General features: G+C 40.5%; 2 protein-coding genes across 3 annotated transcripts in view; both read left to right on the forward strand.

Moving 5' to 3' along the window:
* frem1a (Fras1 related extracellular matrix 1a) overlaps window positions 1-5,762 on the forward strand; it is a 68,756-nt gene extending 62,994 nt beyond the window's left edge. The window contains exons 34-37 of the mRNA XM_050066935.1: window positions 3,061-3,192; window positions 5,020-5,135; window positions 5,332-5,417; window positions 5,556-5,762. Of these exons, the coding sequence (XP_049922892.1) occupies window positions 3,061-3,192; window positions 5,020-5,135; window positions 5,332-5,417; window positions 5,556-5,758 (537 nt within the window). The 3' untranslated portion in view covers window positions 5,759-5,762. The remainder of the gene's footprint in view (window positions 1-3,060; window positions 3,193-5,019; window positions 5,136-5,331; window positions 5,418-5,555) is intronic.
* A 2,990-nt stretch (window positions 5,763-8,752) lies between these two features.
* LOC126404038 (leucine-rich repeat-containing protein 72) overlaps window positions 8,753-16,186 on the forward strand; it is a 9,051-nt gene continuing 1,617 nt past the window's right edge. Inside the window, exons 1-4 of one of the 2 annotated variants that reach the window (XM_050066999.1) lie at window positions 8,753-8,891; window positions 11,389-11,629; window positions 14,748-14,930; window positions 15,044-15,121. In XM_050066999.1, the coding sequence (XP_049922956.1) occupies window positions 11,466-11,629; window positions 14,748-14,930; window positions 15,044-15,121 (425 nt within the window). In that variant the 5' untranslated portion in view covers window positions 8,753-8,891; window positions 11,389-11,465. Of the gene's footprint in view, window positions 8,892-11,388; window positions 11,630-12,231; window positions 12,336-14,739; window positions 14,931-15,043; window positions 15,122-16,186 lie in introns of those variants that run through there. The other variant, XM_050067001.1, reaches the window with a different exon arrangement.

Consider the following 16,186-nt stretch of genomic DNA (forward strand, 5'->3'; position numbering starts at 1 on the left):
AGAGTCAGGGGGGGGGGGGGGGGGGGGGGGGGGGCAAAGGGTACATATGACCCCGGCCCAAGGCCAATGGGGGGCCATTAAAAAGTCTATGTTTGACCCTTAAATGGGATCAAGTACAATTTATTTACTGACTTAAATCACTGACAACACAAGCTATATGTATTTACATGATAAATAAATGTAAAATTATTATTAAAACACATTTCAACGTGCCATCTTATACTCCCAGCCTTGAAAGTATTATGAAATGGTGCAGTCCATCTGACTGCGGGGGTCAGATGGCAGCGCAGACAGAACACATCAGTGCCACTAATGTAGAAATGTGCGGCAGACTTCAGCCTGATGAGCTAAGTTAGAATGTCTCACAAGGAATCAAGGAATCCTTAAGGAAAAGTCACAGTACAGAGAGAACAAGAAGATGAAAAGAGCAGAGAGACAATGGCAAAATATCTGACAAAAAAAAACGTGAGGACAGGCAGAGCTGAAGATGAGGAATGAGGAAGACTAATGTTAGCAAATAAAATCTGCTGTATCAGGCTCAGTTTTAAAGCTACAGTGATATCATAATATCATATTAAAGAAGAACTAAGGCATCCATTGGTACCAACTATGTTATGCTATATGGTCAGAAAGGGGGGCAAATAATGTTCCAAATTTACGTTAAATGTTGGTGAGGGAAAAAGGAATAATTTTTCAAAATGGTGTATTTGCATATTTCTGCATTCTGGGGTCCCTAAACAGGCTTAACATAAATTGTATATATAATTGGGTATAACTGGAAAACTGAGAGTTGACAGCCATATATTCATCACACTATTTCAGTTCTGCACATAATTTGACCAATGTTTGATTAAAGTAGTAATAGTTAGTAATTAGTAGTAGAAGACTGCATAAAGAAAAAATGTATTTGTTCACTCCTGTTTTGATCTTATGATATGATACCTTGCAGTAATTTCCTCAATCAATGTTTCATTTGACTTTTCTCCAATCATTCATGGGAGGGCATTTTTTCAGCCCAGGACACGCATGTGACTCCCTCTGCTTTTCAAGAGAAGGTCTTAACATTGAGTTGAATTCATGTAGAAATAGGATTAATTGGATTATTTTTACAGGAAGTATTAAACAAACAAATAAATATATCCACTGAATTGTGACAGAACTTACTTTATTTGTTATGGGACAACATTTGAAGTACTTTATCACAGTGGTGGGTGTGGTTGAGGGGCCCACATAGAAAATCTTGTCCCCGTGCCTGTATTTCCTGATGGCTGGCCTGCGTGGACTTCCATAATAGTCAGACTACATAATTGCCAGATTATTTTGTTTTTTTATTTTTTTGTGAAAGCCCTGCACTAGGCCCATTCATCCACAATCAGTTTCTGCCTACGTGGACTTTGTCGGCCTTCATACCATGTCACCTTACTTTATGGCAAATAGCCCAAAGGCTACCTCTCCCATGTGCAATCAAAGTTTGACAGTTTGGATAAAAACTTTGGCTCTTACAAACACCACTGGCTTAAAACAATGAGAGGGGAATATAATTTACATGTAGATATACATATTGGCATAATTATCTTTTTTATATTTAAAGAAATGGGCGTCAAGTAATGTTAATCTTTGATAAGGAGTGGATATCTGATCAAAGCTATTTCACAACAAAATAAATTAATTTTCAATAAAATTAATTTTTTTTAAAGACTCATGCATTTCCTTTTCTTAAAGAAATAACTAGTCCATACCCACTGAGTGCACAGTTGCCCTCATACAGTTTTACATGGTGTGTGTTTGGGATACAGGTCATAGGAAATTGCAGATTAAATAGTCAACTTTATTGAAAGTACAGTAGTACCATTGGCAATTTTGGGATAGTTAGTGGGCTAAAACTGTACATTAGTTGTAGAGCACGCTGAAAGGCAGATAGTTGTTAGTTGGCAGAAAGTGTTTGTATGTGGGGGCGCACTGGTAGCTCACATGGGCCCGCTAGCCCTTGTTGCGGCGGTGGGGGTTGGAATCCAGCCTTCGTTCATTTTTCTGTTGTTATAGCGCCACCCAGTTGCCAATTAGAGTTAAATTTCTCCAGTCATCTTGAGGCGTCCTGTTCTACATATCTACCAAGTTTAGTAAAAATCGATACGGCGGTTAGGCCTAGATAAGAAATTAGCTCTCTAGCGCCCCCATTTTGTTTGATCAGGTCAATAATGGAGGGGTCCCCTCAGATTATGCGTGGTCATGTGCCGACAAAGTTGCGTGGTGATCGGTGAAACCTTTGAGATGTTATACACCTTTGTGTGATGAGCCACGCCCTCTGCAATATTCATTGCCTTATAGAAGCTCAGTTTTAGTAAGTTTTCCAACTTTTGCCAAGAGGGAACTTTAGATATTGGTCCCTAGGTTATGTTCACAGAGTTTCATGCAGATCGGTCAAACTTCCTAGGAAGAGATCGATTTTAAGTGTTTTTCAAAAAATTCAAAATGGCGGAAAATCTCTATGACCAGAAGTTATGGTTTCATGAGGCAAATTTGTTCCTCATGAGGAGAGACATGTCTGTGCAAAGTTTCATGTCTCTACGACATACGGGGCATGAGATATGCCCATTCAAAGTTTGCAATTTCACTCGGTTGCTATAGTGCCCCCCTTTGGCCAATTGATGTAATATTGCTTCATTCACATCCTCCCATTACGCTTTACCACTGTGCCAAATTTCACATGGATTGACCAAGTCAGTGAGAAGAAAAACGTGGAACAGACACACAGACAGACACACCCACAGACAGAGTTTTCGTCATTATATAGTAAGATATGATCACTATTTCGTGGTTTGTAAGAGAGGGTCTTAACTTTTCACTAGGTGACACAGCAGAAGCACCTTGAATGACAGAATGTCAATTTTATGTTGTAGTCTAGGATCAGGCCATGATTCACTGTGCCTCATACAGTGCTTCTCACTAGTTTCAAATGTTCAACTAGTTACAGTGTTTTAGGCTAAAGGGTTAAAGGCACACTGCATTCCAATTTAAGCAATACTAAATTCATTTCTTGTGCATTTCTATGGCTCATAGGTTACAGCTGATAACTCCATACCCAAGCCCTGTGTGCCAGAACTGATGGGACTGCTGCATTTCAACCTGACCACCAATCAGCTCTTTCACTGCAACGGTGTCTCCTGGAAACCCTGGGCACCAACTGACCAGGTATTCCAGCTTCACAACAAAGAAACCTACTTTTAATAAGCATGCACCGGCACCCCTGGGAAAATGTCGGACCTTAGCAATATTTTTCAAATAACGCAATGTTGTTTTTACTAATGTTCTTTATATGCAGCTGAAGTTTGATCACAATCAGTCGTAACACCCACATTTCTTGCTTGAGCTGTAATTTGCTGAGATAGTTTAGTAAATTGCCATTGTGGGCCAATAACTCTTGACTCTTGATTAAGTTGGAGGAAACTATATTACTGACATCCATTAAATAATGCCAGAGATGTGGTTTTTAATACAGTAAAGAGTCCCAGACAAGCAGGCTTGACAGTTAAATAGAATTGGGAGTCTTCAGCGTAATGATAAAATTCAATATGTCCCTCTGAATTATGCTCATAAATGTTAACATAGACTGTAATGACTAAAATGTAGTGGATCAGGGATAGAACCCTGCGGAACTCCATATGGAATGTTTGTAGACAATACATTTGGAGTGAATTATTCTCTTTGCTTGACAAAACACAGACAGACATATGGAACACTGTAAATTTATTATGTTGATCTGTTCTGTACGACATCTATTGCACGTCTGTCCATCCTGGAAGAGGGATCCCTCCTCCGTTGCTCTTCCTGAGGTTTCTACCATTTTTCTTCCCCGTTAAAGTTTTTTTGGGGGGAGTTTTCCCTTATCCGCTGTGAGAGTCCCAAGGACAGAGGGATGTTGTATGCTGTTTCTTAAAAATCTAGGGCTGCGGTCAACCAAAGATAATATTGATCAACTGAACCAACTGAATCAACCTACTCTTCCACCAATGAATTGGTCTATGGGGGGAAATCTGCATGCTATCTAAAGATTTACTAAATTGCCACAGCGCACTCTACCTGGTGCCATTGTGTGTCCACTAAAACATTTTTTTTTCTTTTCATAGGGCTCAATATTAATATGTGGAGACTAAAATGAATCTGTAATCATAAAGCCGACACTGTATGTCTTCTGTGATTTGTTTTTGACTAAAACTAAGAGTTGAAAAATGTTGAACTTTGGTTAAAGACTGTGTGCAATCCAATCACAGTGGAGAAGAGGTGGGGTAAATACCACAAAGACCAATTGTCCAACATATTCTCATAGAACGGTTCGTGTGATATCCTGGGAATTTGCACCCCAGGAATGACATTACATCCATAAAGTACAGTTGTATAATAAACGTAAAGTTACAGAGGTTGAGCTTAGGAAAAGAAACATGGTTGGATGTCTTAAGTTTTAGGCATAAAAAGTTAATGTGGTTAGGTTTAGGAAAAGACACATGGTAAGGACGTACCTTAAAATCACTCAGAATTCACTGAACACACATCTCCAGGGTAAAGTCCCAGGCAAAAGCCCATTTTTTTGTGTCCATTTTGTTGTGACCCATCTACCACCCCAACCTGCCTCCTTCCAAGCCCTCGGGACTGCTTCCTTGATTACTGCTGTCAGTGCATTGATCTAGTGATCGCAGCCTTTCAAAATACATGGGATATGTACAAATTTGGGTGCATTGCTTTTCATAGGAAAACATACAAAAAATTAGTGAGAACAGCCTGAGTCATCACAGTGGATAATTCAAGTGCTGAACAACAACTACTTCCATTTTCAGCTGGGAAAAGAAACACAGATCTATTAAAGTAAAACCAGCCATTGCTGGACCAGTGAAAATTTGGTTGGACAAGAGCGTATTGACCAACCAATCAACCACTTGACAACCCCAAAAAACAAATCATATGAAATCATTAATGTCCACAGACAAATGTCAACACATCTGTTCATTTTTTGTTGAATCACAGATGGTGAGTGCTCAGATGTGTCCTCAGGGCTGGACCTTTCATCGTGGCTACTGTTACACCCTCAGCACTGAGCACAAGGTGTCATGGAGCACAGCTAATAGGGCCTGCAGGGAGAGGTACAGCTACCATGGAGCTCACACACATTCTGTGTTTTAATGGATTAACAGACTTGGACAGAAATTGAGGCAGAAAGCATGGACATGCATGCCTCTAATTATTCGCACTTCATACATAAAAACTATATAAACTGAATTATACGCACCATGCATTATCCTTTAGAATGCACAACTTTCTCTGTCTTTTTTTTTTCAGATATAAAGGCACTCTAGCAAGTGTTCTCTCTAAAGTGGACATGGACTGGCTGTGGGACTTCAGTGGAAGAAAACCATTTTGGATAGGTGGGTATCCTTGAGTCATTTGTTGCAACACCATTCTGTTTTTTTTTCATCATGAATTTTTTTATTTTTTTTCATTGTAGAGTACAACTATGCCACAACTTTTTGACTGACTTTTTGACTTTTCCCCTATTATATAAGGCCTGAATGACAGGGACGGCCGAGGATACTGGGAGTGGGCAGGCGGTGAGCCGGTCATCTACACTAACTGGAGAAAGACACCCCCTCGGTCCAAAATGAAGGGAAGCAAAAAGTGTGTCCTGGTATGGAGAAGAGCAAAGTGGCAAATCAGGGACTGCAAAACGAGCAGAGGTCATTCCTTTGTGTGTTCAATCAGAACTTGAATTAGAAAGACAGTGTATGGAGCATCACAGCCATGAGCCACTGTGTTCTCTCAGTAGGAGGAAGGACTGATCCTCGGGACATTTAATCTGCAGTACCAGAAAACATCTAATGAGGATCAAAGGGAACTTTGCTGGAACTATTTATATCATTTATAATGAGCTTAGTGACAATTATTGTGCCTAAAAAGTAACTTGCAACACTAAGTGGCATTGTTTACACTGCATTTATACTAATTAACCACTAAAAGTGTTGTTGTATATGTAAAGCTCACAAGAGATTTTTTCAAATGTATTTAGTGTATTTGCCTTTTTTCCAATGGAACCAAGGCTGGATTACCAACAGGGTCTCTTGTCCACCAGGGGCCCTGAAAGCCCCAGATTCACTGTGTGTACTCACTGTACAAATAATTTAGTGAATCTATTTGTTGATATTGTTCTTTGTGCAAATTTCCTACAGGTCATGCAACATTACCTGAGGCAGTCTGTGTCCAAATCTGGAATGCAGGCTTTTATTATTTAGATGTATATTGTGTTTGCATTGTGCATATTCCTAAATTAATTTGTGTTTAATCAGATTACAACGACCTAACTGACACAGCCTTCCAGCAAAAGAGTATTGTCTGGTTTCCATGTCTACAGGCAAAATATAGTGAAAATGCTATTTGTAGTCTGCTGTGTGTGCTGTATTTGATAGGAATTTGGAGATGATGGTGCTCATATACAATGCACAGACAGCAGTGGTATTGGTGGGGAGTATGGCTGGGTATCGGCACTTGATACCCTTAAGATAAGGACCAAAGTAACCCAGTACCAAGTAGTGTCAAAACTTTGCCAGTCAAACGATACCTGAATTCGACCTGTTTTATAGCCAGATCTAAAGAAAAAAAAGACTTGCAGCCAATCACAGCGAGCATTCTTTCATTTAATGCGATGTGTGATTGGCCCACTACCGCAGCAGCTTCAACCAGAGATGGGACAGAGTCGTTGTTTTGCCACAAGTAATAGTCTCAAGTCTTTGCACTGAAGTCCCAGGTCAAGTCCCACTCAAAACTGACAAGTCCCAAGTCAAGTCCCAAGTCCTAAACTTTGAGTTTCGAGTCCCCAAAAAGGTCATGATGCGATTTTCATTCAATTCAATTCAATTCAGTTTTATTCATAAAGCCCAATATCACATCACAATTTGCCTTAGAGGGCTTTACAACATACAACATCCCTCTGTTCTTTGGACCCTCACAGCAGATAAGGAAAAACTCCCGAAAAAGTTCATCAAATGTAATGCCATTTTAACAACAGAGTAATAATGTTGGCTAAGCAGTTTGATAACTGTGTTAATATTATGTTAATATTAGCCTCCGCTTACTGTTTTTTGTGCAGCTTCAAATTGTTGGATTTGTTTGTTGGAGTTGTTGCATCTCTGTCTGTTATTCTTGACCAGTACATTTGCATATTGCAAATGTTTTTTTGTTTTTTTGTTTTTTGGACCACTGCTTGGTTTTTGTATACAAACATACTTTTAAATTTCTGGATGTGGGGAAATGTATGAAGTATTTACAGGTCAAAAGGCTCAAGTCCAAGTGATTTCACAAGTCACTGGGGTAAAGTTGTAGTCGAGTTGCAAGTCTTTTTTGATTTTGTCAAGTCAGGTGTAAAGTCAAATTTGTGACTCGAGTCTAACATAAGTCCAAGTCATGTGACTCAGGTCCACACCTGTGGCTTCAACCCATACAGCCTGGGGTGTGGTGAAGTTGAGAATGGTGTATATGACAGAGTTGACCACCAAAACGTTTGACAGTATAGCTATACTTCACCCTTGTGGTGTACCACGTTGGTACCTGATGGGTTACCTGCAAAAAGGTTTATATAAATTTATATATACATATATAGTCACGAGCACGGTTAAAAATGAAATACACCCAGGTGGGCAGTGGATGAGAGCAAAAATATATTTCAGTCAAGACCACTTTAGTCAAAAAAAAACCAACACAACTTTATTTGCATTTGCAGTATTACATATGGTGGTACAGTATGGCTCTGTTCTCCAGCCTCTCTGCCTTTTCTTGTACCTATGCAGAAAGCGTAAGGCGAAGAGAGCACACCTCTCTGCCCTTCCATGTGCATACAAGGACAGCCTGAGGTTTTATGGTGGTGGAAGGAGCATGCTTAAATGTTTCCTAACCTGGCAGTGACTGTGTGGAATGTTTTCGCCATCCTGGCATCAAGCGCAGCCAGTGAAAGAGACTTTTCCTCTGCTGGATTTGTAATTCAAGAACGGAGAACCCAGCTTAATGTGAGTGACCGTAGCCTGCCTGTGTTTAATCAGGGGTATGGGTTGGGTCGCGGGACCTTTCTTAACGGGTGCTGGCAGGTGTAGTTTTGACTTAGACAAAATGACGGGTAATGGGTTGGCTCTGGTACTGAGCTATACGGGTATGGGCGGGTTCTCATTATTCCAGTAATAGACATGTTAATTTGGCACTGTAAACTGAAAAAAAAAACCATCAAAATAAATGCCAAGATAAAATTCTAATCGATTTGTGTAAATTAGCCTGTCATGGTATATTTTATACAATCAGCTCATATGTTTTTTCATTTATACAATGTGTTGGATTCCATTTAAAAATGGACTAATTTAATAAGTTGTAGAGATGTTCCTTGCAGTATTTACACACAGAATTAAATCAGTATTTGTGAGAGCTCCTACAGTGTGATTTTAGACAACAGACTTGAGTCTGTGATGTTTCCTGTAATTGAGCAAAGTAAGTCTGTGAACATCTACTCCAAAATGAGCTCATAAAAGAGGTAATGTTTTTTCCTCAGTTCATTGATAAGCCTTTGACTATGATCATCAGCAAGCCACCTGTCTATGGGTACAATAAAACAAGACTTAAAGTTGACATTTCTTCTCTGTTAATAAGCCGGTATTGTTGTTTTCCTCTTTTTGAGAATTCAACACTATCAATGCTATTTAGATCTGGTCCAGTGGGTCCTCCCAAACACAAGGTTTAGCAGCAATGTGATTATCCCCATCATGTGATCTACAGCCGGAGTATGAAAGAGGGCCTTTTATATGAGCTGGAAGCAGTTCTCTGAGGTTTGCATGCACTGAAAGATACAGCAGATCCTCTTCAGCTTGGTAAGTTCAGCTAAAACAGCGTATGCTGTATCTAGATTCATATTTGAGTGTTTCACAAAGTAGCAGGACAACCTGAAATATTTGTGTAGTTTAAAATGAGTGCATATTATGGTTGAATACTGTAAATGATGATACATGTTCTTTGGCGCACTAGATGGTCAGGGGGAGTTTTGAGACAGTCATACTTTGATAATTTACCATACTGTTGAATGGACTACTTTGCTAGTAATTTAGTGCATTAGAAGCTTCTCACCTTACAGTGTATCTGCAGTCATGGGCCATGAAAAAGACAGTAAAATATTTTCATACAAAAGGCAGCCCTATTTTGAATAACCTTAACCTTGATATCAATGCCTCTCTGTGTTTACTGCACATTATAACCCATAATACGTATTAGAATAAAGAAGGCTTTCAGGTGACATAACACACACTATAGCTACAGTTTTGTAGGTCAACACATTCTGGTCTTAGTGGCTGTGATGAGGTCATTATTTTCTGTGCTGCTTTAACTGAAACATTTTTCTCTCTCTCACTTCTGATTTATGTGAGCATTTTATGTTAAGATGATGTCACCATGTCAGCTAGCTAACCATAGTATAACCATTAAACTACTGTCGCTGAGAAATATGATTTGTACTCTAGTTTATGTGTCCAGATTATTATTAAATGTGTCAGTCAACAGTTTAATTCAGTGTTCATTCAAAGGTCCAGTGCAGAGGTCTTCAATCAGTACGTTTACATGCACATTTGAGTGGAGCTACAGTTATAGCTCGACTAAGCCATTTAATAGGACTACTGTTCTCGTCCCAGTATACAAGCACAGGAGAGGCATCGATTTATTAACCAAAGTATGTCCGACTCCGTTACGGGGGATGGTGATATGCCTCCTTTCAGCTTGTTAGTATTGGACCTTTTTCTGGTTGACCTATTACATCACAGACCACAAACAAGTTAGCCACGGGTAGCTTGTAGCAAACTGGAACCATGGTAAACAACTTTATAGCTCTGTACATTTCGTCCATCCAAAAATGCATGGCTCTGGTTGCTATGTTGTTACTGGCTTCTCCTCCTGTTAATCATTTAAAAGCCTGGAGCAGATACTGTGGAGCATGCACAGAGCACCTAGGCCAGTTTGGATCCGATTGACTGTATACTGTACATGCAGGAGTAATTCAACTCCCAATTACATTATTTGGGTGTGTTAGTCTGATTGTGAGAAATTCGATTTAGTACAATTTCAGTTGGACTAACGTGTTTACATGCATTTTAAAAGTCTGGTTTTAGTTGGACTTACGCAATAAATCCATTTTCTCTAATGTCATGTTAACATACTGACTGTTTTTCAGGCCAAGAACCCTTTAGAAAACAGTGAGACTGAGCAGGACCCCCCTGCTACATATAGTGTATAAACATGAGTTGCATATTTAACTGGGCAGATGGAGGTTGTTAGGCAGAGGGCCATATCGGCCTCAGGCTGCAGTCTTGACTTGTATCTTTTAGGTCAGTGAGGGAGGAAACTGCACTTCCACAAGGATAAGTTGTTGCAAAAGGCAAAATATATATTTTCAAATATATTTCAAATATTTTAAAAATAAACAAACATAAATAAACACTTTCATCACACAAAGTCACCGACTCATAATTTTTCCGCCCCCTTGCATACCTCTGAGAACCCCCTGGTCCAGATTTTTTAACATGGTTGGTTAAAACGTCTGTGTCCAACGTACCAAACATCACCTAAAAAAACACTGGTTTGTAACATGACACTGCTTTATTCAGTGTATAAATCACCGGGTCTGTTTGTTTTGGAGAGGAAGGGACCTCTGTGGTTTTAGTGAAAGTTTCAGCTGGTTGCAGTCTGTAATCCTTACCACCAGAAGCCACTGAATCCCCCTAAATCTTACACACTGGACCTTTAAAGGCACACACATGTTCAGGGAGAATAGACAGTCTTCCTGAACACAAATATTTATCCATATCTCATGATCATCCGGCTTTGATCCTCTGCCTGACCCTCGCTGTGTCCAAGGATATTAATTTATTTTATAGGTCAACAGTATTTAATTGTTCTTTATCATCACACAATTATTAATACAAGCAGGGATTTTAATATAAAGTGGTAACCACTGTATGTGAATGCATGAATGGGTCAGACCTGCGCAGCACTGGATTTGAAATGAACTGCAATAAACTGGAGCTGCAGTGCTTTGATTACCTGCTGTGAAACAACATGACCCTCTTCCATTTAAAATCAACATTTCTTCTGAGATGATTTTGGTCAAAGTAACACACAAAGAATAATATTGTAAAGTTACTTATTACTTTCAGATGAATGTAACTAGTAATATGTAATCTATTACATTTTGAGAATAACTTGCCCAACATTGGTCATCATTTGAGTTCAAAACCCCAAAACATCATCACCTACTGGCTCATCAGACTGTGTTCTGAGTCATTCATGTCTATTAACCATTTACTGTTTTGCTGTTTATTCAAGGCTTGATCATGACATAATCATCTGCTCCCCTAATCTTCATCAATACAAGTGAGGACAAACTGCTGAATTTTTCTGTCATGGATCATCACACCTCAGGCCAACACAGTCAACCCGGGCACAGCTCCAGCTTTCAGTGGCTTTCTTTTGCCTACCAGGACCTGACAGAAATCCCCTATGAATCCATCCTAACGCAAACAGAGACACTGGAGGTGCTGGACCTGAGTAACAATCTGCTGAATGAGTATCCTTTTCTTAATAACTAGAGGCTTAGAGACCAAGCACAGTGTTCCTTTGTTTTTTGCAAAGCTGGTGTGTGTTTTCTTGCCTTCCATGGCCCCACCAATAGTTACTGTGTAGGTTAGACACAGGTGTGCCTTTCACAGCAACACATGTTTGACTGGGGATCATTTGCAGAGTGAAAAATTTACATCTTTTAAACCTACATATATCTTTGTAAGGAAATAATCTATCAATCACATAAGCACTACAGTGTCATGCAAAAGTTTGGGCACCCCTGGTCAAATTTTGTTGACTGTGAACAGTTAAATAAGTAGAGATGATCTGATCTCCAAAAGGCATGAAGTTAAAGATGAAACATGCTTTTCAACATTTTAAGCAAGATCAGATGTACAATTTTAAAGTGAAAAAAGTAAGGAGCACTTTGCTAAAGTTTGGGCACCCCAGGACATTTGAGCTCTCAGATAACTGTTACCAGGGTCTCAGACCTTAATTAACTTGTTAGGGCTATGGCTTGTTCACAGTCCCCATTAGATAAGGCCAGGTGATGCAAATTTCAAAGCTTTATAAATATTCTGACTCCTGAAACCTTGTTCCAACAATCAGCAGCCATGGGCTCTTCTAAACAGCTGCCTAGCACTCTGAAAGCTAAAATAACTGAATCCCACAAAGCAGGAGACGGCTATAAGAAGATGGCAAAGTGTTTTCAGGTAGCTGTTTCCTCAGTTCGTAATGTAATTAAAAAATGGAAGTTAACAGGAACTGTGGAGGTCAAGTTGAGGTCTGGAAGACCAAGGAAACTTTCTGAGAGAGCTGCTGGTAGGATTATTAGAAAGGCAAATCAAAACCCCTGTTTGACTGCAAAAGACCTGCAGGAAGATTTATCAGACTCTGGAGTGGTGGTGCACTGTTCTACTGTGCAGTGACACCTGTACAAATACGACCTGCATGGAAGAGTCATCAGAAGAAAACCTTTCCTGTGTCCTCACCACAAAATTCAGCATCAGAAGTTCAAAATTCAGCATCAGAAGTTTGCAAAGGAACATCTAAACAAGCCTGATGCTTTTTGGAAACAAGTGTATTTTAAAGCCCCTTTTAGATAGGAATTGTGCAAATTTGCAGGAAAGCCCAATCAGTCTCTTCAGCATTGGCAATATAAAAGCAAAATCGGGGAGTGCGGCAAAATGCTGCCTACCTACTTTTGTTTATTCAGAATGCGCCTTTTTTGGGGCAATGGGGACGTGAGCAAGTAACAAAACGTGTAGCTCAGCGCGTGATGTAAACAGTGACGTGGGAGGGAAGCTGCGGCTAGTCAGTCCTTCCGTGATTCTCTCGTAAGTTGGCCCATTCTTCATTGTTCCTGTCATCTGACGGTTAATAGTCTCTTCGTTTGCGAGGGCAAGGTTGCACGTGTGGCGTCATCAACAGCTCCTCCCACAAGTCATCAACAGCCCCTTCTGTGGCAGAAATTGGGCACCTCGGATCAAGTTGCTAATCTGGCTCTGTGTGTCTAAACGCTCACAGCCCAACATTCGCCGAAAATCTGTCAGTGTGAAACGGGCTAAAGTAGAACTTTTTTGGATGCAATGAGCAAAGGTATGTTTGGAGAAAAAAGGGTGCAGAATTTCATGAAAAGAACACCTGTCCAACTGTTAACAGGGGTGGATCGATCATGCTTTGGCCTTCAGGGCTCGAAATTGCGACTGTTTTGGTCACATATGCGACCAAAATTTCATCTGTGCGACCTCAACATATAATTGGGAGCACTGGTTTTTCCCCCCCGAGTCGAATGTCTCATTCTTCTTCTTCTTTGGGGTTTCTTGGAGATTTGCAAACACGATGCACTACTGCCACCAACTGTTCGGTTGTGGTTTGTATTTTGACAGGACAGCAGTGGCCGCAGGCGATGCGTCTGTTCGGTTTTGGTGTGAATACACGTGTGCTGCCGCAACGCTTGTGGATTGCTTGCGGTGTAAATGAGGCTAGAGTTAAAGTTAAAGTTTGAAACAGTTTTAATAAAGTAGTGGATTTAGAAATACATGGGTTCTGTTTTTTTATTTTTATCGTGGTATCGAATGAGTATCGAGAATCGTGGAAATTCACTGGTATTGGTATTGACTACTGAAATTCTAGTATTGCGACAAGCCTAGTAAGGAGCTCCCGGACCACAGATTTATTATGATAGCTAGCTATCGGATCCCAAGATGGCATCTATTCATTCCAATGGAGCTGCCAAACAAGTTTCTAGCCTCCTGGTTTATTTCCACGGTATGTGGCCCTCTGAGTATGTGCAGTCGTGCTTCTCCCACTGGCCCCGCCCGCGATTTCCATAGACTTTACGTTGTGATGATGTCACAGATTTTTAAAGAGAAAAAAAATTACGAAGAAAAAAACTTCCATAGATCAAAAATTCAGAATAGAAAATTCCTAACTGACCTTGTTTGCAGTTTGAGGTTTCAAAGACGTCTCTTTTATAATGGTGGCCCAAGGGGAAAATGTTTTTTGGGCCACAGGAATTTTTTCACAGCAATGCCATGAGTGGCCACTGGAAAAAATTGGAAGGCAGGCTGAGCAGCGTTCCACGCAGCCTGACTGCTACCAGCTGCTTTTCAAATCTTCTGTGGTGGGTTGCACATTGTCAAAGCATCACACCTGTGCTGCCCATGGTCCCATCCTGCTGGCCGTTTATACAGACATAATTTTGGCACTGTTACTATGTCCTATACCCGCTTAAAGGCGAGATAACTCCATCCCCCCACAGTTTGGTGAGGTGGAATAACAGTGTGAAATTCTTTTTTTTTTTTTTATAAGATATTTTTTGGGCATTTTTAGCCTTTATATGACAGGACAGACAAGTGTGAAGGGGGGAGAGAGAGAGAGGGAGTGACATGCAGCAAAGGGCCACAGGCTGGAGTCGAACCCGGGCCGCTGCGGCAACAGCCTTGTACATGGGGTGCCTGCTCTACCACTAAGCCACCGACGCCCCTACAGTGTGAAATTCTTGCCTTGAAGACACAGTGTAAAAGGGACTTATGATACAGTATATTGATGTATATTTCCTTAGTGAGTGACAAACCTGAGCAGTTTGAGTTTTATATGTTGTCCTTCATTCAGTCCTTTTGGAACCCGGCTCTGCTGGGTCAGCTGGAGAAGCTCAGCACTCTGATCCTGGACTGCAACAACTACACATCTCACATCAAGTTCCCCTACATGCTGAGTGTCACCACAGTGTGCATCAACAAGAACAAGATCAACAATCTGCCTGTGTTTGTGGAGGAAGTCAGACGAAAGTTTCCCAACATAAAGTGAGCCTGGGATTGTTTTGTGTGTCTGTAGAGGAAACGCCTGGAGTCAGTTCATATAGTCATCATTTTTTTCCCTCCTACTTTATGCTTCTATATATCCCTTTGTAATATAGGATCCTCAGTATGATGAACAATGAGGCAGCACCAAGCTATTTCAATGGAGGGAGTCTGACCCAGTACAAAGACTACAGGTGAGCATCAAGGTGCTTTTCACAGATCAGGTCACTAACTATAGAACCAAAATCAAGAATCCCTCTGTACACACTGTATATTCATCCATCCATTTTCTAACCTCTTATCCTCTTGAGGGTCACGGGGGGGCTGGAGCCTATCCCAGCTGACATTGAGCAAGAGGCAGGGTATACTCTGGACAGGTCGCCAGACTATCACAGGGCTGACACATAGAGACAGACAACCATTCACACCTACGGACAATTTAGAGTCACCAATTAACCTGTCCCCAATCTGCATGTTTTTGGAGTAGCCGGAGAAAACCCACGCTGACAGGGGGAGAACACGCAAACTCCACACAGAAGGGCTCCCACACCCGGGATCGAACAGGAACCCTCTTGCTGTGAGGCGACAGTGCTAACCACCACACCACCGTGCCGCCGTTGTATATTCATGTTTATGAAAAAAACTCTTATGTTGTGTTCACACCAAACACAATGTGAATTTTTGCAACGCATGTCTCGTGCAAGTTTGAACGCTAGAATACTTTATGTTGGCTGCCTTCATACACGCTAATAATTCACGTCCAATGTGCCTGAAATCGCTGAATCGATGAATGAACTTCTGCCAATACATCCTCAACGTTATTCATCCCCAGAGGATCTCAATGCTCATTGGCTGTTGTGGCGCAAATTGGTCGCTGAAATTCAGGGTTTTCAACTCTCGCAAAGAAACTTTTGACACGAAATTACCCTACTCACTTCATTTGTGCTGCTTATTTCACGTATTTTGTATCGTGTCCATCGCATTCATCCTGCTGCCGAGTGGGAATTTGTGTCTAATTGCATCTTTACATTGACCCTACATATTATTCACTTGTGCAAATTGTTTTATTATTATATATACATATATATATATACTGTGTGTGTGTATATATATATATATATATATATATACATATATACAGTGGTGTGAAAAAGTGTTTGCCCCCTTCCTGATTTCTTACTTTTTTGCATGTTTTCCGCACTTAAATGTTTCAGATCATCAAACAAATTTAAACATTAGTCAAAGATAACACAAGTAAA

This window comes from Epinephelus moara, chromosome 17, assembly GCF_006386435.1.
Source record: "Epinephelus moara isolate mb chromosome 17, YSFRI_EMoa_1.0, whole genome shotgun sequence".
Classification (NCBI taxonomy): Eukaryota; Metazoa; Chordata; class Actinopteri; order Perciformes; family Serranidae; genus Epinephelus; species Epinephelus moara.